The sequence below is a fragment of the Symphodus melops genome, assembly GCF_947650265.1.
Source record: "Symphodus melops genome assembly, chromosome: 16".
NCBI lineage: Eukaryota > Metazoa > Chordata > Actinopteri > Labriformes > Labridae > Symphodus > Symphodus melops.
Window position 1 is genome coordinate 10,916,516 of NC_136706.1, and position 25,255 is coordinate 10,941,770.

A 25,255-nucleotide genomic window follows, 5' to 3' on the forward strand; every position below is an offset into this window, starting at 1 on the left:
AAGCAGGCAGCCCACGCCTCGAAAAGCGGCTTGTTCCGGCTTGCCTCTTTACATCTTTTTTATCCTTGCTCACAACGTCAAAATAGTGCCCTCCTCCCCACCCTGTATCTTGAAGTTGAATTTTCAAGGTTCATATCAGGGCGAAGAAAACGTAGTCTAAGACGGGCCATAGGGGATGCATTAGCTCTCCTCCTGTGCAGCTCGGTGGTGAAGCTGAAGCGCATCTCGGGCTCCGTCACTGGCGGAGCGATACCACCATCTCCTCTCGGCGCTGGTTTGACAAACCGAGAGTGTGTGGCGCGCTGTACCTGAGCGAAGAACGTGTTCGTCATATGCTCGCCGAAAGGGGGGCAGAGGATCAAAACTGGACCAAGGGATCTGTATCTAATGCTCTGAAATGCATTGCCGTATCGTTCTGGAGTCAATAGTTATATATCTGGGTTGGCTACACTGGCTGCTTTGCATCTGATGAAGATCTTTTCTATATTTATTTGGATGCGTGTCTATGGATGATTATGTTTACACTGATGCTGTGGTGTAGTGCGTGAGGTAAGTGACTTATCCAGAGATGCGTGCTACTTTCTGATGCTCTCCTCTTTTCAAGACTTCTGTTTTCATCAGCCTTAAACGATGTTTCTTTTAGCAGCTACAGATTTCAGATATAATACCTCAAGACCTGGAACTCTTGGGCTGCGAATTCACAATCATTTTCTGCAACTGGTGCTGATGGAGCCTTGTGTGAGGGCTGGGTGTTTTAAAATAATGGGCCCATCAATGTCAAACATATGATCTAAACCAGTGTTTTTGATAGAGGCAGAGATTGCATGATGAACAGCCACATAAAACTCTTGAAATGTGGGTAAATATGACCTCCCAAACGTCATTTTATAAATGTGCACACATTGGAAATTTAAAGTGAAAGTTCCTCTTTAGTCTCAAAACTGACCACTTCGCCCCAGAACATTTTCTTAGTTTAGGTGTTACATATAATTCCCAGCAGTCTTCAGTCTGACACTGTCATAAAGTTTGTATGCCGCAGCTTGACAAGTTGTAGGTTACTTCAAGCAGCTGAGTCAACATGATATTCTGACAAAATGATCCAAGGTTACAACAAACTGATGCTTCCCTAAGATTGCATAACTCAAGGCTGCTCCTCTTTCTGCATAAACTCCTCACGGGGGGGGTAACAAAGTAGGCCTGACCTATACTGTATAGGATGTGCTGTGAATGCACAGCAGTTTGTGGGCTGTATGGTTGTCCTGCCTCTCACCCACAAACTACCCCCACACACTGTGATGACAGCCATAATGAATAAATAATCACACAGACCCACATACCCCCACTGTGCACTCAAAAACAAGTGAGCAAGTACGTGGTGGAACAACTGTAGTAACCCTGGCCTCAATTATGAAGAGCAACATTTTCATATTGAAGAAAAGACATTCTACAGCCAAATTGCATTATCTAATCTTAGCTTATCTTAAAAAACAAATACTTAAATATGTGAAGGGCAATGTGTAGCTACTTGTACGATCAAACTGGAAGTGCATTAGTGTTTTTTCTCTCCCTTAGATATAATATAAACTGTAGTTAGTGTTTTTGATGAGTCTAACAAAAGATTAACAACATCATCATCAGTGTTAATGTTTAACTTTCTCTTCATCTTTCACCTTCCCTTTGCAGTTTCAGGAAAAGTTCTCATTTCACAGTCATTGGCTACAGCTCCCCCAACCCAGTGAAATAGACCCTTTAGTGTTCCAGTTTATATGAACACAGTCTGCTTCTATTTGTTTCGCTTTGTTTAAAAAGAAATTTGTATTATAATTTATTTATTGGCAAAACATGAATTTCCTTCTAAATGATTTTACAGTATTACAGGGCTTCTTTTACGGGAATATAGAGGGAGTGCAGTTTCAAATCCTGTTGTGTGTTGTGCACTAGGTTTTTTCAATATGTCAATCAAGTGTAGAGTATGTGATCATTTAAGCAGCCTCATTCAGTAAGTCTGTCATAGTAAAAATGAAAAAGATTGCTTTGGTTTTAAAATAGTAGTGTCTTGAATTTGTTGTTTTTGTGAATTATCAAGATTTAATAGATCTGATCCCCGATTAAAAAAAAACCCAAAACACTAACCCAGGCTTTTTGATTTCATGATATTCCAATCACTTGTGTGCTTACTCTTTGACATGCTTGTACATACACATAGACACTGTAAGGTATGTTCTAAATCTGGGGTCATGGTGACACTGAGAAGGAACCTGGGGGCCTCATGTTACTTCAGATAACTCTGCTTCAGGTTCAACTCATGTTCTGTGGTAAGGTTTTAGTGTTTGTGTGTACTGTATATGTCTCCATACATCTACTTTGCCTATATTAGCCCTACTGTTAGTTGTTGATTTAGTCACATTTGTTTTTTTATTCAATTTTGTTTGCATTTTGTTCATATCAAACGGCAGAAAGCCTGGAGCATGTTAAAAGGGATGACACGCAACACAGTCTGGCGTCCCTGTGGTGTGCGCTAAAGACCACAAGGTCATGAGGAGACTACAAATTTCTACAAACAGCTGTTGGAGATATCTATGGTGACAGTTTGGCAAACATATCGTATTTGCTTAAATTTATATATCTTTTAAACAAAGAGCAACAATTTGATTAAATTGGTTATCTCCTCACAGTTTAATGTGTTTCTCTACATGCAGTATTTAGGGGGGGGGAGATATTCTGTACTCTTCAATCCTCTGGGCCTACAGAGATTCTCAAACTGGGATTTCAAAGTGAAAGTGAAATGCCTTGACAAAGCGGCACACACACAACTAACGCCTGCAAGGATAAAGGATAAAGCCACATACAGACTCAAATTAATTCTGAAGATCCCAACACAGCCACATCCGCTACTACTCCACTATGATTAGAACTTGAACCTATACTCTCTACATGAGGGGGTGTACTGCTTGGAAAGCCCCCCATTGGCTAATTGCTGTTCCACTTCCTTTAATTTAGTCTTTGCTTGTGCTGCTAAATTTCTAAGCTTGATTTAAAATGTGCAAAGCAAAAAAGAGGCCTTTTGTCTTCCCAACCTTTTTTTTTTTTTATAGAACAGCCTAAACATGGCGAGAATATCTGCCAATGTAATAACATTGACCTTCACCCCTCTATAAATCTAACTTTAACAGACAGTAACTCTCACACCTGAACCAAAGTCCCCTGAAGAGTGACAGCGGGCAAAATGCCTTCCAAGGGTAAAAATGTTCTCACCTCAATTTTCACATGAACACTTTCTCCAAACAGTCTCTCTCTTTCTTTTCCTGTCTCTGTCTCTCTTTGAGATGTGCCAAAGGAAACTCCAACCCCAACACACACACACAGGGAGGGCCAATTGAGGACTCACTGTCCTGAGCCAGTTGATAGCTGCCAACTGTTGGCTGTAAAGACACAATGTACTTCTCATCTTCCCTCCCTGTAGAGTGGATGGCTCAACAAGCAGCAAAACACAGCTTAGGTCTTTATAAATTCTTCTTTTAAGGACATTTTGCTCATAAAATGTGACTTTTTTTTCTATGGCTTGTGTTTAAAATGCTATACTCACAAAACACATTTCTTACACTATACAAAATAATAGGAACAGACAGAAAAGATAGGTAATAGAAAAGATAAGTCAGTGAGAAGTATAAAGAAGTCCAGGTTTCCTGCAATAATACAACACGCCCACATCTCTGTGTCATAAGACTGGTTTTATTCATGACTATGGGGGCTTTATGTGTGTGTGCATACATGAGTAGTTATCCATTCAGGCAAGTAATGAAAGTCTTGTGTATCTCGTGATATTCTGAACTCCCCATGAAGGTCTAACGTAAGAGTGGTTATTATAAATCTGCAGTGCACTTGCTTGTATGAAGCCATGTGTGAAGGAATCATTTGGTTGGTGTGTGTTGGCACGAACTAGGGTCGGATTTATTCTACCAGAATGGGATTCTCAGTTAAAAAAAAAACAGGATGTAGGCTAGCAGTTGTTCAGTGCAGGAACAGGTGGCTGTCAACGTTACTACAGTCCGTGAATGACTGTGGACAGTTGGCCCCTGAGTTTGCACCATGCCCTCTGTACCGCGGTCACACAGGCTCACGCGCTCGCATAAAACTGCCCGCCTTCTTCTCAAACCAGTCTTTGCTCTTCATCAGACGGTGGCACAGCAGTGTGTGTGAGGTAGCATAGTCGTGTTGTTTGACGTTATCTTTTGGGCATCTCGCGGAAGGAAAGATGACGCACGAAGCCAAAGCGAAGCTGTCCGTGCAGCCAAGAGGGCAACGCGAGAGGCGCGCGCTGCAGACAGGCTGGAAAGGTGCGTACAGTGCGCCTGGCAATGAAGCTGGGACGTCGCCATTTTTATGCAAACGGTCAGCATTGATATATGTATAACTTCGTTGATAACGCGAGCAGTCCCATTTACTTTCTTTTTATTCATAGCACATTTATATTGATAAGTATAGGCTACTGGAATTATTTAAAACAAACTTCTAAAAGCTTGGACGATGTTTCTTTTTCTGTTTATATTTTATAGACATTTAGCTGTTCGTTTTGACACATGCACTTGCACAAGTGTTTACAGACAAAAGGCGATGCATGTATATCAAATAAGGCCCTCATCTGTTCTCGTGTTAATACAGTCATCATAGTCACTCAGATTCCACTTCAGGTCTATTAAAAAAAAAACAGTAAGTTTTGTTTAAGAAATGTATGTAATCCACTCTCTTATTTGAGTTCTTGTAAGAGTTTATTATAATGTATCCCATAGTTTCCTTTTTTATGGTTTTACTGACACCTGCTCTCTGAAGGTACCAGCTGCTATTTTTGGTTAACAGTTTGAACAGATGTAACAGATTCAAAGCAACAGGTGCTGCCTGGCTGTCTGCCGTGCCCAAAAAAAGAAGAAGCAAGGCTTTACATAATGGAGCTAATGCTGGTATTTTAAAGTTTACTTGCACGTTAAGTTTATGGTCAGTTGAATAATAAAATAATCTAGAGGTCATAGAAAGCGTAAGATCACCTAATCATACAGTAGGCGACTGTTATGTAATAAGACAAGTATTTTCACACTTCAGGAAATGTTGAATAGACATGAATTTTGAAATCAGTGGGAAAATGAAAGCAAAACCTGAATCAACAGAGTTTAGGAGTGGGTTAGTTTTTTTTTTTTTTTCTAGCTACAAAAGAGCTGTAGACGGAAGTAAGAAAGAGGCACTGACGTATTTTTATATTCTGGTGGCTTTCTCTTTTTTTTTGTTTATTGGTTTATTCACTGCTCACCTCACAGCGCTTCCCTTATTGAAGGCAGAAGTTGTTTCATAAAGTGAACTTCTGAAAAGTAAAATATTAAATTGCTTTAAACTTACCAATAAATCATGGTATCATGCTGCGTTTTTGAGCTGGGCTTTGCAGGTTTCTTACCTGCTTAAACCAAAGAATATTCTAGATTTCTTTTTCATTTCTTCTGATACAGATTTGTTTCTTCACTTTATATAGAATTAAAATACTGCTAAAAAGGTACGACCAAAATGTATTCAAATTGTCAATTTATAAAGATCTGATTAAAATAAATAATCCACTTTATAAAGACTGCGAACAAAATGGTTTCAAATTAATTAGTTAAACATTTCCTTTAATGTCCTGATCTTAGTAAGGACTGTTTTGTTTAGATTTTCTTTGTCACTCCTTAAACTGCGTTCAATATAAGATTTTTACAACAAACTTTTTTACCTCAACATTTTCCCTGAGACAGTACGTTTGTGTTAGTCAGTAAGTCAGTCTGAATTGATTGTTAATTTTGTGGATATATCTTTATATTGAGTCTACCATCTTCAGATAATTCTTCTTTAAGGTTTGTGAAGCTGTAATACATATGTAAGAGCTCTCAAAGCAGCAGAGTTGTGTTTTGATTGGAGCCATGCGTACGTTGTGAGCTGACAAGCGAATGTGACTCTTGAGGTTGAAGAAATGTGTCTGACATGAACAGATCATGCTAATGTCTTCTTTCGAGCATATTGGAAGTCTAACCAAATGGAAAGGAATTTGTAGGCTGTATCTTGTTCTAACACAATAAAGGCAACACTGTTAGCATGAGAACTTTGTCAGCTTCACGATTTCTTCATTGAACATTGACCACAGAAACAACCCCCACCTAACAGGACGTCTATGATTGAGCCTTTGTTAAAGACAGGACAGGGTTTGTCTCAGTGACTTTAGTTCATCCCCCCGTTTAAGATGTCAAAATGTAATGAGTGTAATGTAGACCTGGATTTATTAAAACAAGGGCTCACGGTTGCCGTTTAATGCCACATGTCCTCAGAAATGGGCAGCTGTCACGTGTGGGAGAGAGGGTGCTTAAGCTTTTTAAATGCTCATCTCAGCAACACATTTAACAAGGAAATGTAAACTTCTGTCTTCCAGACATTTGTGGTTATAGAATAAATGTGAAAAAAAAAAAGATGTTGAAATCCGTCCTATCCCTCTCACAGGATAGCATACTCGAAATAAAGAGTCCTGAAAAACATGAACTCAATAAATGGTTCCATCTATAAAAATGTATAACAAATATTTTGCTATTTATGCATTCTGGTAGAATTCAACGATTTTCATTGGAAATGACCAGAAATAATTCACTTCTTTTAAAAGTACCTAAATATGAACATATTGCAGAAGCACAGAAAAGACGTCAGCGACCTTTACATAAAACTGTTGGTGTCAGCTGCACTTGTTGAAGTAAGTGTATGTTCTGCTTCAACTTAGAACATTTCTTATTCCATTATTTTGTTCTGTGTGTTTTTTTCAGTCTCAGTGTTTCTGAACCCTGTCTTCACTCTCTGCAGTCTGTAATGACCTTAAAATGACTTCCAAACTTTATGTCTCGTTTCTCATAGTCATCTCTGGCTCTGGCGAGCAAGAGCTGTTGTCAGGGCTCGTTGTCATGCATTTCCCCTGAGCTGGGTGACGCCATCCTCAGCGTAACGGCGGCAGGATGCCGGTGCAGGCGGCCCAGTGGACGGAGTTTCTGTCCTGTCCCATCTGCTACAATGAGTTCGACAACAGCGGCCACCAACCCATCAGCCTGGGATGCTCCCACACAGTGTGTAAGACCTGCCTACACAAACTGCACCGCAAGGCCTGTCCCTTTGATCAGACGCCAATCAGCACGGATATCGACCTGCTGCCGGTCAACTGCGCTCTGTTGCAGCTTGTCGGAGCTCAGGTGAGTCAGGAAGAAGTCGACGTCAAAATGTGCAGACTCTCTGTTTTTCTTCTGGTCTTGGGTGTGCTTATTTTGCGTGTCTCTAAGGTCCCAGATGTGCAGCCGGTGAGCCTGAGCAGTCCGTCCGAAGTTGAGAACTATGAGGCGTGCAGGGTGTGTGTGGAAGAGCTGGCCCTCTACCTGAAGCCGATCAGCGGAGCGAAAGGTTTGCGGGTTTAATTATTCACGTGTTTGAATGTTTTTTTGTTTTGTTTTTTCGACTTGGGAGAATTGTCGACACATTTGTGAGGAGAATGAAACGCTTTGTGCTAAATGTGTGGGAGACGCAGCTTGGCATTCATGTTTCTAACACCTCTCATGACGCCTAAATGCTGAGATGGAAAAAAAAAAATCAGCCCTCTGTGTAACAAGAAAAAGCAGAAAGGTCTTATTGAAATTCACTCGTTCCGGTTGTCGGTTCAGTCAGTTCCGTGTGATGTTTACTTTGTGGTTTGTCATTGTTACTGTAGTAGATACTTTGAACACTTCTTCCCCCTGCATCATGGTGTTGTTCCTTTAGATGTATTTGTGAGAGATTAATAATTATAATACATTTTATTTGTAATGCACCTTACGTTTAAGAGAAAATCTCAAAGTGCTACAAGTACCATAAAACCATTAAAAGTAGATTAGTGCATGTAAACTCAACCATTTCATCAAGAGGCTTTTCAGTCCTTATTTAAAGAAGACCATGACAGACTTGTCAGTGCTGCCTTTCTGCAAATCTTTGCGTTTTGAGTGTTACATTTTCACATTTTACATCTTTTAAAAAAGTGACAAGGTTCCACAGAGACGCTGTTTTAAATCCCCTCTACAGGTGTGGCCACACTGAGTCCGAGCGTGCTCAGTCGGCCGATGCAAAGGAAGCTGGTGACGCTGGTGAACTGCCAGCTGGTGGAGGAGGAGGGTCGAGTGCGTGCAGTGCGGGCGGGTCGCTCTCTGGGCGAAAGAACAGTAACTGAGCTCATCCTGCAGCACCAAAACCCGCAGCAGCTATCAGCCAACCTCTGGGCAGCGGTCAGGGCGCGGGGCTGCCAGTTTCTGGGACCTGGTGGGTGCGCATGACACACTCGTGCATTTCTGTAATATAAATGTCCGACCTCCAAACTCAGTTTTTAAACTTTTCATACAAAACAAACTTTTCTGAGCTGGTGTTATTGCTGTAAGCCGGTTGAGGTTTTGAATACGGCAGGATAGCCTTTTCGTTGACTGGGCTCATGGTGTCCAGAAGTTGTCTTGTGAATAGTCTAAAGCGCCTCATCAGAATGACTGCTGGTGTTGGCACCCGGTGTCCGGTGATGATTACTCATAGGGCAGATTCTGACGGGGAAACTGTTCCTCATCGTGATAACAGAATGAGTTCATTAAAAGTCTGAGGACACCTGGTTCAAAATGAGTTTGTTGTTTTGCTCGCTAAAGAAATAGAATGACATCATGTCCAGATTTTTCCTGTATATGCACGATTGTTGAATATGTTTGTCTTATTCTCTATATTTCTCTCCCGCTGTCTCTTTCCCCACCTCTCTTGATCGCTACGTCACCTTCTGACTTGTTCTCATCAGCTATGCAAGAAGATGCACTCAAGCTTGTCCTTCTGGCCCTGGAAGACGGCTCAGCTTTGTCCAGAAAGGTGTTGGTTTTGTTCGTAGTCCAGAAGCTCGAGGCTCGCTTCCCACAAGCCTCGAAAACCAGCATAGGCCACGTGGTGCAGCTGCTCTACAGGGCCTCCTGCTTCAAGGTACAGGTACCAGGAGGAAGCAACGCAGACATAGATACACAGCTCGTTATTAAATATGTGTACATGTAAGAACATTGGAGCAGGAACAAACTATCCACAGCCATTTAAATTCAGTCTATGTCAAACTGAAGTAGAAAAAAAAAAAAAGCTCAGTTTGCTGATTTCCCAAGAACTCAAGCCATAATAAATGACCTGATTAAATGAGGGGATATTTAAATAGATTCTCATCCACCACATTATTCATTTACAGCAGAGATAGTGCTTCGACTGAATACTTTCTTTATGTCATCAGTGATTCACACTCACAAACACAATGACTTCAGCTTTAGTCAAACTCTTAACGAGTGTCATAACAGCACTATTTTGATTCTCTAAAGGGCGAAGTCATGCTGCAAACATCTTGTCCTACATTAAAAGTCATATGTGTAATAAGGATACAGGCTTCTGCTGGTATATTTTCTATGTGCAAGTATATTTTGGGGTCTGTTATCTAATGACAGACATTGCTGGTAGGGTAAATATGCCAGCTATCCGACGTGATGTAACAGCAGTCTATATTTGCCCTTGTTGCCCCGTCTTGCATGACACAGAGAGACAGAACATAGATGCTGATAAAGAAAGAGGGAAGTGAAGCAACGGGGAAATAACCTGACAAAGACGGACAGTAGATCAAAGGATAAATCTGATTGTGTGCGGTTGTGATTTTGAGTGTTTGTTCCTCAGATTTGTAAAGCGGTACAGTCGACGGTGTGTTGGTGTCTTGTGATGATTACTCATAGGGCAGATTCTGAGAAAGGGAAATACCCTTCATCTGATCTGAATTTGAGTTCATGAGTCTGAAGACACAACAAACAGACAATCACGAGATGGTAAACTGAATACGATGATGACCAACCAAAACAACAAAAAAAACCACCTTTTATTTTGAAAAAAAACAATCTCCCCTTGATGATTATTTCTTTTCTTTCTATTTCCTCAATGACCAACGTCTTCAGGTCTGACCATACTGTCTCTCTCTTTTTTAAAATCAATCTTCCGTCTCATCTGTCAGGTGACTAAACGTGACGAGGACTCCTCGCTGATGCAGCTGAAGGAAGAGTTTCGGACGTACGAGGCTCTGAGGAGGGAGCACGATGCTCAGATCGTGCACATCGCCATGGAGGCAGGCTTACGTATTTCACCTGAGCAGTGGTCGTCTCTGCTGTATGGAGACCTGGTCCACAAATCACATATGCAGTCAATCATTGACAAGGTACCAGTATGATTTAAAGGCTTGGCAATAGTAACAAACATTTAGCATTGACTATTGATAAATTCAAAACATAGAAAGTTAAACAAGTCTCTTGAGAGCAGACACATAGCTCAAATATATTTATCTTTTTTATTTTTCTTTAAAAGGCTCACTCTCCTCTTCCATCTTCTGCTCCAGTTGCAGTCTCCCGAGTCTTTTGCTAAAAGCGTTCAGGAGCTGACAATCGTTCTGCAGAGGACCGGAGACCCTGCCAACCTCGCCAGCCTTAGACCACACCTGGAGCTACTCGCTAACATAGACCACAACCCAGGTCGTTGCAGCAAACTGTCAGATGGTTCAGTCTCAGGAGTTATTTATTGTTGAGTGCACTTTTAGCACAATATAGCATGCTAACATACTTAAACAAGATGCTTATCAAGATAATCATTAAATCTGTGTAACATCAGGATGCCAGTGTCTCATTGTTACAAATCAAGCATGACAGTGTAAGCATTTAGCGCAAATCTCCCTCGTGGAAGAGTAAAGCCTGATGAGGGTAGCTAGTGTACCTTGTCACAGATATTGTCCTATATCTTTTTTATTGAGTATAAATGAGAGACAATAATACATTTTGGGTGCATGTGTCCTTGTCTGAGAAGTCAGTTACCAAGATTGTTTTACCTTGACTTGAAAGAACCAGGATGTCTAAATTGAAAACTTTCTCTTCTAAAGGGACTTAACTGTTTTTATGTTTACAGATGCCCCGGCACCTTCGTGGGAGGAGCTGGAAAGTGTGATGCTCGCTGTGAAGTTAGTGGTTCACGGACTTGTGGAATTTATACAAAACTTCAGCAAGAAGAGTCATGATACTCCACAGGTACTTTAATATGTCCCAAGGCTTCAACGTCCCTTCACCAATGTTTTTAGTCCCACGACCCCCCCCCGCCCCACCCCCCACCACCCCCCCACCCCCCACCACCACCACCACCACCAGGCTAGATCTCACTGCCCACGGTTCCCACACTGAATTCCACATGTCACCTACTCCACCACATGGCTATCACAGCCCAAATTAAAAAGATTTCAGGTGGTCCATCATGGCTTGGGGGAAGTCAACTGATATGGAACATATGATTTTGTTTGTCCACGGCACAGTAATAATGTTACTAACACAACAAAGTACATTCTCATTATCAGCAGAGAATGTAGCTGTGTTTTCTCTTACAAATCATTGAGTATTGTTTTGTTATGAAGAGAAAAGAAAAAGCAGCCCTGCTGTAATTTTGTCTAAATTACCAAAACAGCTTAATGACCTGACGGGAACATTTTAAAGTGATGGAGGCAGAGCAGAAGCAGAGATATTTCTTGTTTAAGGTGTGATATAAACTCTGTGTTCTTTTCCTTTTCTGTGACTGGATATCTTTTCGTTCCGCAGCCTCAGGCGAACAGCAAGTACAAGACCAGCATGTGCCGGGACCTTCGTCAGCAGGGAGGCTGTCCCAGAGGAACTAACTGTACGTTTGCTCACACGCAGGATGAGCTGGAGAAGTGAGTGTGCGCTAATATAAACTCTAAAAGCCTCTCTTCTTCACCTATCTGTGTCCACACGTCCTTTTCCAACTCCATTTCTATTGATGCCTTTAGATACAAGAGGATTTAAAGACCCGCTGTGATATTCGTTTTTGCAGTGACACACATGCAAGACTGCAAATCCACAATCTTAAAATGCTTCAAGACAGATCTTTTTTTGAAGGAAAAAAAAAACCACAAACATACAATAACATACTAAGCATCCTGTTTTCCTGTCTCTACTTTTTACAGATTTAGACTAAGAAACAAGAAGAGTGCCAGCGTCAGCCGTGCGTTCCCTTTAGCACCGGGGGTTATGGGTAAAACGTTCACCATGGAGGGCAGCCTGCACTCTGATGTGCCTGCAGGAGTGGGGCAGGGGCTTAAAGGCACAGGGGAACACACAGCTACCCTGACAGAGGGATTGCCCAGCCTGACTCATCCTCAGCTGATCTCCAGAGGGGCTGACGTGATGGAGGACTTGAAGAGAGTGGTGCCAAACGGATCCAGTGGGGCGAACGCAACCAATGGGCTTCCAGGCAGAAACACACCTGGGTCAAATGAACAGTAAGACTAATCAACCCAATTAACCATTGATACCTGTAATTTTTTCAGTTTTGGCATTTAACCCAATAAACAGCCTGACATCACCTTTTCTGATGTAACTGTTGACACGATATTTTCACTATCCATAAACAATGTAAAATATGTAGGGAGAACTTTTATTTACTGACACCATCTGAGTAGACACAACACAACTACCGTAAATTCCGTACTATTGAGCGCACCTGGATATAAGCCGCACCGGCTAAAAATAAGTAAATAAATGTATTTGTACATATATAAGCCGCACTTGATTATAAGCCGCAGGTGTCCACGCTATAACAAGAGCTATTTACACAGACGTAGGCTACCGGTAACATCCGCAAATACTGTAGTGTCCGTACGGACGTTAAAGGACGACGAGAGCGTTCAAATAATAACTTTTAATAACCCGATCACTGTCGGCCGTGACCACGCCGTTTACAGCGGAGAGCAACACATAACTTGCCGCAACAATCCAACTCTCTCCCCCAGCGTTCTCTCATACAGCCACTCAACACGTTCTCGCTGGTGCATTCACTGACTCTCCACATCGGAATTATGAACACATTATCAACTACTGACTTTACAACATGAACCGTTACAATACGAAGCCTAGCCGACGGTGTCTGTAACACGGCTGATGAAAAAAATGACCGTAATATATTTCACAAGAAAAAGTCCATCCATTCACTGCCTCAGAATGACTTCATTACTCACTTCCTCAGTCTCTGTTGTCGCTGTCAGTGTCATCTTAACGTCCAGCAGCTCTGTTAGCTTCTTTGACAGCCAGGTCGATCGCCTTTAACTTGAAAGCTGCATCATATGTATTTCTCCGTGTGTTTTCCATCATGAGGGTGCGTGCATGAAGCGCAAAATGACTGATATTAAGATCCGACGTGACGAAGTCAAATGTTTTTGCGGCAGAAGCTCATTGTCCCCCATAAAAAATCCATGCATTAGCCGCACCGGAGTAGAAGCCGCAGTGCTCGAAGTGTGAGAAAAAAGTAGCGGCTTATAGTCCGGAATTTACGGTACATATCTTTAAAATGGTTTATATTTGATGTCATGCTGTCAGATTTACAATTTGATTCTGGCAAAAAAAAAAAGCCCTTAATGTTTTTTTGATGTGCTGATGGAAAAGTCTGACTTTAGGTTTCACCAACCCCAGCATCTTTTTTTTTTTTTTTTTTAACCTTTTCTTCATGTTGATCCTGTTGAGGAAATGTGTAATTCACACTGATTGTTTTTGAAGTTGTTGCATTTACTATGTGTTCGATGTTGCAGTCTAACATGTATTGGTTTCGTGTTCTTATTTGTTACTGTTTTTCAATCGTTAACCTTCATTTTGTTTTATTCACACATTCAACATGAAGACAGACATTAATCTATGTGTTTCCGTTTTGTCCAATAGGAAGCCAATCTCTCCTTCCAGAACTCCAGTCAGCCACTCTTCAGCCTCGTCTCCCTTGGCAACAGTTGGACGGGGCGATGGTGTTGCTCCTATGCCTAAACATGGTCCTTTCCTGCTGCGTGCACCACATTCTTCTCAGGCGTCAGAGCTGTACTATCATGATCCCCACTCTGCATATGAAACCAGCCATTATCAACCAACATGTGAGTCCATGATTAAAAAAACCCAACTTAATAAAAATTACACTTTTTATTTTTGGACAAGTACAAATGACAGTGTTTTTATGTTTGTTTCTCCTCTTCAGCATGTTCCTACTACCCATCTACTCTTCATCCTCCCCACAAAACTTGCATGGCTCGCTTCCTTCGATCCTCCAACGTCCCAGAATCCTCCCTGCCCCCCTCGATTGGCCCGCCACCGTCTTCCTACCCCAGCGATCCTCAGCCGCAGCACCCACCTGTCTCCTCCTCTTCAGGATACCCAGCACACCCACCAAGAGATCGTATGGTACCCCCGGCCTTCCATCATCACCCAGGGCAGCCTCCGTATGGGCCTCTGGCTCCTGCTCACGGTGTTTATGCTCCCCTGTATGACAGCAGGAGAGTTTGGAGGCCTCAGGTGAGCGGGCTGTGAATTATCAGGTGTTAAGTCGACTCTTTTGTAAATTTGACTTGCATTGACTCTTAAAAAAACATTACAGCTGTACCACAGAGAAGATGCCAGGAGTAACTCTCTGCCTCCAGAAGTGCTGCACTCCTCTGTCTACCAGCCTCCACTCAGGGAGAGATTCAACTCGCTAGACAGCAACTACTGCTCCGGAGCTGAACACCGGCTACACAGGGTAGGTCAAACAGCTCCCATCTTACAGGAGGGCTGTCAGGATTTCTGATCATTGTTTGTCTTTAACTCAAGCTCAATGCTCACACACAGACAAAGGCAAAGATTACAGCGTAACAAGATGTGAAAAAGACCTTCAGGGATTAAGACCAAGTTTTAGACCAGAATGTGTCCAGGTCACACACTGTATGTATGTATATATGTATAAACTTAGAATAATATGTTCAAACCAGCACCACAAATCTCAAATATCTTGATCACTTTAAAAGAATTTATATGTGTATGTAATGTTTTTTATTCACACAGTTTTTCCCTTTATAGCAGCTTGTAAAGTCCATGTGTGTATGTTCGCTTTAAACTGATAGAATATTTACATAACAGAAAAGGCTAATTTGTTTTTTTTCTTTGCTTCTCGGGAAGCCGACCCACTCAAGCTTTGTCTCAAAATCACTTTACCATCTCCTTCTCCATTCCATTTTGCGATCAGTCTAAACCAGTTTTAACTCCATCAATCAAAGGAAGGTGATAAGACTGCCATCCAAAGGAGTTACGTGTGTATTTCACCTTTAAGAAGAACGTTTTTGCGGTGTGTCCGGCTCTGTCACTATGTGCAAGTAGTCAGATATTAAATAATCAAGTGATAGTGGTGCATGGCACACAATAGAACTACAGACTAAATATATTCTAGAGCTATATAAAAAGATGAATACTGAAAGAATAAAGTGACTGTGCTGGGCTGTGATGGATGAGATATGAGAACTGATATGAGCCGGACAGCGCTGGGGACAAAGGTTGCTGGATTTAGGGACTGAGAGAGCCAGAGAGAGAGAGAGAGAGAGAGAGCGAGAGAGAGAGAAGACTTTGCAGCACTCAAATACACAAGCACCACAGCAAAGTGAGTTATCAGTTAAATAGATTTGATGGTCTGCTTGTCGTTTTACGTCACACGCAAGCAATCGCATTTATCGCATTTAAGCATATCCATCACAAAAAGTCTCCTGCCTGGCTTTACTCGACTACTGCTTCTCCCACTTGTTTGAGTCATGTTGATGTCGACGGTGCCAGTGCAAAGAAAAAAAAATCTATTTAAAGAAGACATACAATAAGAGAGATAATCCATTCTGAGCCCGGAGTAATTAAAAAATAAATCTCTCTGCTGAGGGTTATATGATAATGAGTTGCTTCTTGCTTTTCTTCGTCGCAGTGGAATGGAACCAGTTAATCCAGTGCTGAAACCTATTATTGCTTGATGTTGGGCCTGTCTAACATTGGACAGATTTATTGCTGGATTCTTTTCAGTAAGGTTTCCTTTCCTCCGCTTTTTTTCTTTTTCCGCCCACATTTCATCTCACCTCTACCTTCTGTGCCAGCCACAGAGCTGCAGTACCAAGCTTCAGCCTCCTCTGTAGTCCTCCCACTTCTCACCCAAATACATCTCTGCATACCCACTCACTCCTATCCTCCGCTCATAATCTTAGAGTATCAGCAGTAAGCTACATTGGAGACACTGTGCTGGAATATTGTAAATGATTCACAATTCTTAATTTCCTAGGTAGTTTGATTTGTGTCACAGCTGTTCTGCTTTCATGTAAAACAGATTGAAGTTAACCGAAGTGCTGCACATGGAATGAAAAGCAGAGATGATAGGAAGGAAAATACACAAGTACATAAGAGCACTGTAAAATAAACATAAAACACATAACAGCCAGTTATTCACCTTTAAGATAGAGAGTCTTAAAAAGTGGAGATCTTTGTTGCAGACTATTTCCCATCGTATATGTGGCAAGACATTTTTTTTTCCATGCACTGTTGTAAGTCAGATAAGGACAAAGATCTCGTAGTCTTACCAGCTATAAATTGCACTTAATGCTGTTTAAAGAACCTGCAATAGGAATATTAAGTATACCTCTTATTTCCACCTTCAAATGCTCATAACGTGGGGAAATCAGCCGCACGATTAGAGGGAAGCTCATAGCAAACCACAACCTCAGCTTTCTTTGTTCTTTCTTCTGAAGAAAAATACTGTCATTACAATGCATTATGTTGCACATCTGTTGTTACTGTTTCCACCATCATATCATCAGTAAAATCCATCTCCTCTTTGTTGAGATGTCTAAGCTTGAAATGCTAATAGGACACTTGAGTTTGAGGGAAGGCTTCGCATAAACAAATTTGATGAACTGAAAAGTTAAAGTGCTTTGCCTTCAGATATTAATCTCATGGTTTCAATACTCCACAGTTGATTCAAATGGTTAAATATATTATGATTGTTATTTTAAAATAAGTGTCTGTTCTCTCCTGTTTGGCTTTGTCTGTGTTTTCCAACACTCTCTGTGCAGGAATACGGCCGTGCTCCTCTGGGCTATGAGGATCTGTTCAGGAGGAAGCAGGAACAGTGGGCTCATCATCACCACCACCACCACCATCACAACGCCAACAAACCCTCCCAGTCCTCCCCCATCTTCACCATCGATTTTGGAACAGAGGTAGGAGGCAAATTAACGAGACAGCACACGCACACACCCAAATACACACTGTTACAGGCTTCACTATGCACCTCAAATATAATGCCAAACGGGCCAATCTTTCACAGCAGCCTCCTGATTCAAGGATTAATAAAGGGCTTGTGTAGTTTTCCATTTTTAAACATACAGGATTTAATTCCCATCCCAAAAGCTTGCGCTTCCGCTGTGTCCAATGCTATTTAAGTGGGAGATAGTTGCCTAGCAACTGTGAAGGAAGAGAAGATATCATAGCAAAACACAATTGTGGCATGTGTGTGGGCGTGTGTGTGAGAGAGACAGGAAAAAGAGAAAGTGAGAGTAAGGACTTTAACAAGCAGTGACTCAGGCATTCGGCAGAGTAAAGCTTTGTTCGAAAGCACATCAGATATGTTTCTGCAAAGACGTTTCAAGAACTCAGCTCTTGTTAAAGAAGCCACAACAAGTGGTTTTTAATGATCTCGATTTAACTTTGATGCCTCTGTCAAGCGAGAAAAGAAGATCTTTAATGAGAATGTCTGGTTTATGAAAGTGGAGCCCACAGGTTGGCAGCATGTCATCACCAATAGTCAGAGCACAAATTCAAATCAATAATCAGCCAAAGCAGTTATATTAGATTTATCTGTACGCCTGCTCATGATGTTCGATCATAATCATTATCTTTCTAAAGTCATCACAACAGATCACATCATCCATCTGTTAATGCATCAATCAGGTGCCGTGCTTTACTCAGGTGGAGTTTTAGGTTTATGAACTGAACTGTTTGTTCTGCTCCGTACATTTAAAACCAGTCTCATATTTGCATGATTCTGTCCCTCCTCTAGACGTCAACACAGATTTCAACCAAACACGAAGAAACACATAAAAAGTATCGAGACATTAATGAAAGTAAATCATTAAATATTGTTGAAATCTGAGCAGTTTCAAAACAGACCAACACTTTTATGTATGAAGTTAACTTTCAGTAGTAACAGATGCACTGTAAGGAAATCTAAGAGCCTGCAGTATTCATTGTCGAGGAAAACGACTGAATTAGTACTACTTGCATTTGTGCCTTTATTGGAGAGATAGGACAGTGGAAAGTGATGGAAATCAGGGAGAGAGAGAGTAGGAATTGACATGCTGGAAAGGAGCAACAGGTTGGATTCAAACCCGGGCCGCCCACTGCGCTACCATCGCCCCACTGAATTAGTACTTTTACATTTTATTTTATTTTTACATCAGCTTGAGAATGTATGAAAGTACTGAACTTTTGTTTCTACACGATTCCTCTGTCTCATCAAAAATAAAATTTATTGGCCGCTGAGATCAGCTTTAGAAATGAAGAAGTTTGTATCAGCATCACGACAAAGAGCCTCTTTCTTTCAGCATGTGGAAGGCAATGGAGGTCAATGTGTTGGGTGCCGGTTCAGAGGCGAGGAAAGTTTAGCGCACTACTCTCCGTGGTCCTGTGGTACCATCGGCCCCTGCCTCAGCCCCTTTGAGCCTGAAACACTCCCAAACACGACAGCTCACTCCTGCTCGGGGCCCTCGGTGAGACAAAAGACAGATTCTCATTTATTTTTAGTTCACTGGGAGTTGCAGGGAATGTGTTTGTCGTCCCTCTATCTTACATTGTCCGTGTTATTTATGCAGGACTTGGACAGTAATGCAGGTGGGGATGTTGGCATTACCAGTGTGGGGAAGCGATGGCTGCATTCTATGGATCACTACAGACGCTTGAAAGATGAGGACCCCATCATTCCTTTTAGTGAGGGTCCGATTATCTCAAAGTGGGGTGCCATATCAAGGGCAGCTCGCACAGGCTACCACACCACTGACCCTGTCCAAGCTACAGCCTGCCAGGGAAGTGTCAGCACTACGCCCATCAACTTTAAAGGTAAGGAGGGATAAAGACAGGCTAAGGTTGTAGACAGGAAGTGTATGGTTAGCATGTGGATAAGCAGAACAGGAAGAAAAAAAAGAAGTGATGTAATTAGGGTTCTTAGTTCCTTTATTTATTTGATAGGATTGTCTGAGAAAATCCTGTGAGAATTTTAATTTTTTTATAGTTGAGACGATATAATTATTTATTAGGTAAAAATGTTGTGTTGTTTTTTTCTTACAGATTACAACCCACATTTGGATCACAGCGACTACAGATGGAGCTCAAGAGGCTCAGACTCTTCCAGCCACTCTAGTTTTTTAGAGAGGTACAACACACACACACACACACACACACACACACACACACACACTAAATGCAAAGCCATTTTTGCTGTTTGTGTTAGCATATTTACCCTCACTGTATCTCTGGCTGTTTTCACACATTAATAATTTTCGACTACATTACACACATTACTGCTGAAATGTTTTTAAATCGTTATTCAGACTAGTTCCTCAGAGCTTAAAGATGCCCCTGTCATACAGGAGGTAGGATCTCTCGATAGCAGAACATAAGGGTTAAATAAATGCTGCCATGGTAATGTTTGATCCATAAGATATCCAAGATGATAAGAAAAGCCAAGTGGCATACTATAGAGACATATCCAGGCAAAATATTATTGGTTGTATCTGCTGAATTTATTAGCGGTGTACACTGTGTCGCGCTGCTGTAATGCTGTTTCGTAGCTGACGTGGCTATCTGCATCCACGCCGCCAACCTAATGGGGCACGCGTTGGCTGTGGAAATGCAAACAGGATTGGGCTTCTGAACCAAACCGTACCAAACTGTACTGATCCATACCGGACCACTTAGTGGAAACAGGGCTATTGTTGTGCAGTCTTTTCCTCATGGTGGTCGGACTAAAAGTAGACCTACTGACCAGTATAACACACTGAGCAGCCATAAAGGAGTCAGGAAAACCCCTTGTTCTGATGTCTCCAAGGCAGAAATATCCATTATATAGTATAACATGACTATTTTCACTTTAAGCAATGTTCCTAATTACCAGGCCATTTACACTCATTAAAAAATGTGTTTTTTCATCTTATTTTATACAGTTGACTTTATGTCACTTTACCTTTGTTTTTATATCCCATGCCCTAAAAAGACAACTGTTTGGTTGTTTGTGTGTATTTTTGATGTTTCAGTGAGCTTCACTGCCGTCGCACGTCAGTAAGCAGTGGTGAGAAAATTGTGTCGGATCTGCAAACTCATCAAACAGTCTACAGCCAAGATCAAGACCGAGTCGAGAGCGAATCTGACCCGGGTCGAGACATTGAACTGGAACTGTGCGCACTTGACATGGAAGATTCAGACCTCCAAGAGATCAAGACTCAGGTTTGTTTGAGTTTGTCACACCGAAAACCATACACAGACTAAAAGGACCATATCATTATAATCTTCTGTTATCTGTAATCTTAAAATATGTTTGCCTCTCAGGATTCATTAGACCTGGCCACTCAACAGTCTCAGGATGCTTCCAACCTCCGCCCACCTTCCTGCTCCTCTCCCCTCCTCTCCTCTCCTCTGGAGGAGCAACCCCAATCAGAGGGTCCTGAGAAGATGGACTCTCACCTGCTGAAAAAGATGGCCTTTAGGTGAATCCCCATGGTAAACCTTGTTTCACAGGATCGCCCTCATTCTGAGTGGTCGAGGACTCGACGGGTTGACAGTGTGAAAGCTCCGTGCACAAACACACACACATACACACAACACTTCTTCTTACTCTCTTCTCTTCCTTCCCTCTTTCCTTCCATCCTGTGCCTGTTTTCCAGGAAGTCTCTGTCTCCTGGAGGGTTGGTCTCTGGAGGCCTGGGGGTCGGCAAGCTCCTGATGCGTACTGGACCTCCTCGATTGGGGGACACCGCTTCCACAAGGGCGGGCCCTGAAACATCTGTGACAGGGATGCTGCTCAATGGAAGCTAAGGGCGCTCCAAGTCTGACACTGACTTGCACAAAGCAAGAGATGACCTGCTTTTCCAACACAGATCCTGGTTAAAGGGAATACTGTACAAATTCCGGCCTTCATACATGTCAGTACTATGCCTGAATAAAGCTTAACAGATACAGCTAAACAGCAGCAGCGCCACATAGTAAAATCCAAAATAAAACATATTGTCCTGCCTTCTAATTGGTTAGTTTAACCAAAGTACAGCTCCACAGAGAACTGTCAAACACTGTCAATGCCTCTTAAAATGTATGACCGGTTTGCCCTTACAGTTAATCCTGAATATGTTCATCTTTTCTGTTTCAACCTCTGATCAAAACTATATGGCGGTCTGCACAACAATAGCCCTTGAGGTCACAGTATCTTCCCTCCATGTGTTGACATGACATTTCACTAATTATGTAAACACACCAGCTAGTTTTTATTTCATTGTTTTACATTCAACATGGCTCACAGAGAGAGGTCTTTTTTTGTCTCACATTTTCTGTCTGATAGAGAAAGTGTACACAAAAGGAGAACTATCTGCAGTCATGCAGCCTTTAAAGTTTTCTTTCAGAAACTTTTTATTCCATTTTATTCTTTATTCTTCTTTTAGCATATTCATCACACTTCAAACATGTAGAGCTGCTTGACAGCAAGTCATCTTAACATTTACACTTAGATTCTGTCCTGCTCCCTCTACTGAGGATTCATACAAAGCACTTATAATCAATATAGCTACAGTCAGTATTTTATTCATATACTTTGATGTCATTTAATTGCTTTGAAGCTTGTTAAAGCCCCTCAGCTACTCAGAGCTACATTCACTTGCATACGTTACAATTGTTTTTTAGAATAATGAAAATCTACCTTTTATTGTTTATGCCTTGCTCTTTCTTTACATTTAAATCCACTGATTTTAATTATCAAGCTGACATGGTAATGCCCTCATTAAGCTCGATACCACTCGTTGAGTTCTTCACCTTTATGGTTAGCTGCATTTTTCCTCAAAAACCACAAGACAGACATGATGGACAGATGATTAAAAATCAGTTTTTTAGTCCAAGCCTCAGAGACAATCAGAGAAAAGATCACACGTCACTTAGATTGTTCTTCTTACAGTTCTTATATGGTCATATGGCCTCTTAAATGTTAACTTCTAACAGTCATGAGATCACATGCGTATCTTTGTAGGTGATCACAAATAACCGGAGGTCAGGTGATCAGTGAGAGGAGAGCAGGAGGAATGAAAGCAAAACTAAGATGCATGCACACTTGTCTTTAGCCACTCTCTGGTGTGGGAAACATGTTTTCTTAGTTGACTCATTCTGCAGCACTAAATACTATAAAGATATTATTTAAAACAACCCAATGTATTTTCAGAAGGAGATGAAGCCTATTTATTAGCTGTTTAGAAAACATTCACACGAAATTGTTCTTAAAGACTTGTCTCGTCTTTGTGTGCCTGCAGTCTTTATGGCATTTTATCCTGCTGACTGTGATAGATAATCAGTCTCACTGTACTCTCTTTCACTCTCGTACAGTCACATACACTCAGCGCACGTGTGCATGAGCTTTCATTCACTCAGTCGCTAACTTTTAAATGCTGTGGCCTTTTTCTCCAACATGACGGACTCTTTCCTCCAATTTTGAAAAGGTGTAGGCTCTCAGAAACTAAACACTGGAAATGACATTGTTGGTCCCCTTGGTGTTCTTTTGTGCTTTCCAGCCACCTTAAGAAAATGTGATCAGTATTCAAAGGTTATGTTTGACGCTTAAGCCTACTGATGTTAGAACCACTACTTCTTATGTTTCTTCAAGCTCTATTCTGTTTACCTTTCTCAAATGTTTCGTTTTATGAATTGCTAACTTCTGTGAAGTTGTGTGCCACGGTATTTTGTATTTTAATTTTACCCAACAGAGACAAAACATATTGTCTTGTCGTCAGAACACTGTTTTGTTATTTTTGGTGTTCCCATACAGACTAACTCCTTTTTATAGACCTTGTCATGTGTGTCTTCATCTAAATCAGTTTAATACACAGGAATTATAGTGAGGAAGATTGAATTTGTTTACACCTGTTTTAAATCGTAATAGATTTGTGTAGGATTGAGAAAAGTGGGGCTTACTTTTCTTTGAATTCAATCAAGCTTCCACTTACAATTTCCTCAGATTTGACATTGGGTCCAATTTTAGCAGATGTTAGAAGGGTTGAACTTGAAAGCCCTTCTTTCAAGATCCCTGAACAATGAAGTAATGGAATAGGAACCCCTCACCCAACATTCAATGGGAGAAACAAAACAGCACCAGTTGTTAAGTTCGTCAAAAAAAAAAAAAATGTATATATAGTGTGTCTTGCATTTCTGTGATGGAAAAAGTTGCTGCAGGGATCTGGCTGCTCTAAGTCCTGAAATTAGCTCAGCTCATTGTTTACAACTTCACTTTTGAAGTCATGTAAGTGCCATGTTGTGTACAGTACAGTACAATCAATCCCTGCTATGTCCTAAAGCTTTTCATACGTCTCAATGTTCCTCTATGAGAGAAGGGAAAGTGCTTGGTCAAGAACAAGACGGGAGCTACATCTGTTGTTCTACTTTGTTCCAGTAGAGGGGGCTAGATCCTTGTCTGTCTGAATCACTCAGGGAATATTTCAGTTGCTCAGCTAGTTAGCCTTTTTCTATTTTCATCTCGAATAATTTGTGGAAGTATTGACCTGAGTTGACGTTTGATAATAACGGGCACTTAAACCCAAAGCGTTAAATAATTACTGCTTATTATATTGTTTGCCAGTGTTGACTTTGCTGTGTTTTCTTTTGCCTCTCATTATCAATATTGGCTTTGCTTTTCCTCTTCTCATCAGAAAGGGCTGGGTACTACTGTATGATATAACAGCATTGTGAGTATCAAGCTAAATGTCACAGTGATGCTCCTTGTGTGTCTACTTTACACCACACTAGTTCCCATCCCCTTACTGCCAGCGGACACACTGCTCCCTTAGCCCTCTGCTCAGCCTTCTTCCTGCATCCTGCATGCGATATAGTCCCTCTTGTGATGGCGGAGGAGTATTGATGATTCTGTAGTTGTGATACAACACTCCAAGCACTGTAAGAGTTCTGCACATGCCCACTGTGTGGCCACGTCAAGTGCTGAAGTTTGCTTGCAGCGTTATACTTGTTTGCTCTTGAAACTGAATTATTGTTTGATAGAAGTTATATTCTCATTATGAATATTATTGTTATTACCACATGAATTGGTTGTGGTATTTTTCATTCTGGGTAAATGCTCTTTGTTTCTTTGAAGTCTTTGTTTTGAATTTGAGAATCTACAGAAATGTTTTTATCAGAAAAGAAAGTGTTTCATTGTTCTTTATTATATGGGGGGAAAAGGCTGTTTGTTAATTGTGAAACATGATGAACTGATGTTTTCTGACTATTCATGTCTGTATTAGACATTTTATTTGAAAATCTATTGTTCGATTGAAATGTAAATTAACTATTATGAGATGGTACACATCTGTCATTGTATACAGTCTGGCACCATCATTAGATGGACTTATAGTATAGACACTCATTTATATAACCTGTGATAATCAGATTTAAATGTCTCAATCAATGGGGCATTTGTATAATGTTTCAGAATAGGGAAAATAAACTCCTTCAGAGACAGCATTATGTAAAAACGTCCCCATAATGAATAATACTGTTACGTATTCCATTTATTTCCTTGGAAATATCACATTGTGAAAGGTTTCCCTTTTTACTTACTGTAAAGGTAATGCAGAACGGGAGTGAATTCAATCTATGCTGATGATTATTGATGTGCTTTTATTGATGGATGAAACTGTTTGAATAGTATTTGACATACTGATAGAATGTCTGTGTGTTCTCTGGCTGTTCATCTGTTACACTGACTTACAGACAACTTGGCTGAACAGCATCCTGCTTCTGTGTTGCACTGAGAGACGAACATGTGTAAAAGTAAGTTTTCAGCACATGAACCTGCATGCTACAATTAAAAAACAACTGCAATGGATAAGGCTGCTTTTGTGATGATTGTCTTCATTTTTTAATGTTGTTTTATCACAGCAAAAGAGATATGAACTCAATTCATAGGGCTTTCACTATAGCGGAATAGTATTTATTTTATTTGTTTCTTTAACAGCGACACATGCAATGAACATCACTTTATATGGACAATACAAAGTAGATGACACGCATTACTAGCCGTGGCTAAAATCAACCGCTATATATTA

At 41.0% G+C, this 25,255-nt stretch overlaps 1 protein-coding gene across 2 annotated transcripts; it reads left to right on the forward strand.

The window, feature by feature from the left end:
- The first annotated feature begins 23 nt into the window (after positions 1–23).
- On the forward strand, positions 24–25,038 carry rc3h2 (ring finger and CCCH-type domains 2). 2 transcript variants are annotated; one of them, XM_079364149.1, is made up of 20 exons: positions 24–549; positions 6,913–7,241; positions 7,329–7,446; positions 8,098–8,331; positions 8,843–9,018; positions 10,070–10,270; positions 10,448–10,580; positions 11,008–11,126; positions 11,685–11,797; positions 12,071–12,385; positions 13,815–14,017; positions 14,119–14,432; positions 14,515–14,655; positions 16,991–17,137; positions 18,521–18,685; positions 18,788–19,031; positions 19,260–19,344; positions 20,225–20,414; positions 20,517–20,674; positions 20,852–25,038. In XM_079364149.1, the coding sequence occupies exons 2-20, from the start codon at positions 7,011–7,013 to the stop codon at positions 21,000–21,002; spliced, it is 3,438 nt and encodes a 1,145-aa protein (XP_079220275.1). In that variant the 5' UTR covers positions 24–549; positions 6,913–7,010; the 3' UTR covers positions 21,003–25,038. The 2 variants fall into 2 exon arrangements, with proteins under 2 accessions (XP_079220275.1, XP_079220276.1); XM_079364150.1 differs by lacking the exon at positions 24–549 and adding an exon at positions 2,854–4,337.
- The last annotated feature ends 217 nt before the right edge of the window (positions 25,039–25,255 follow it).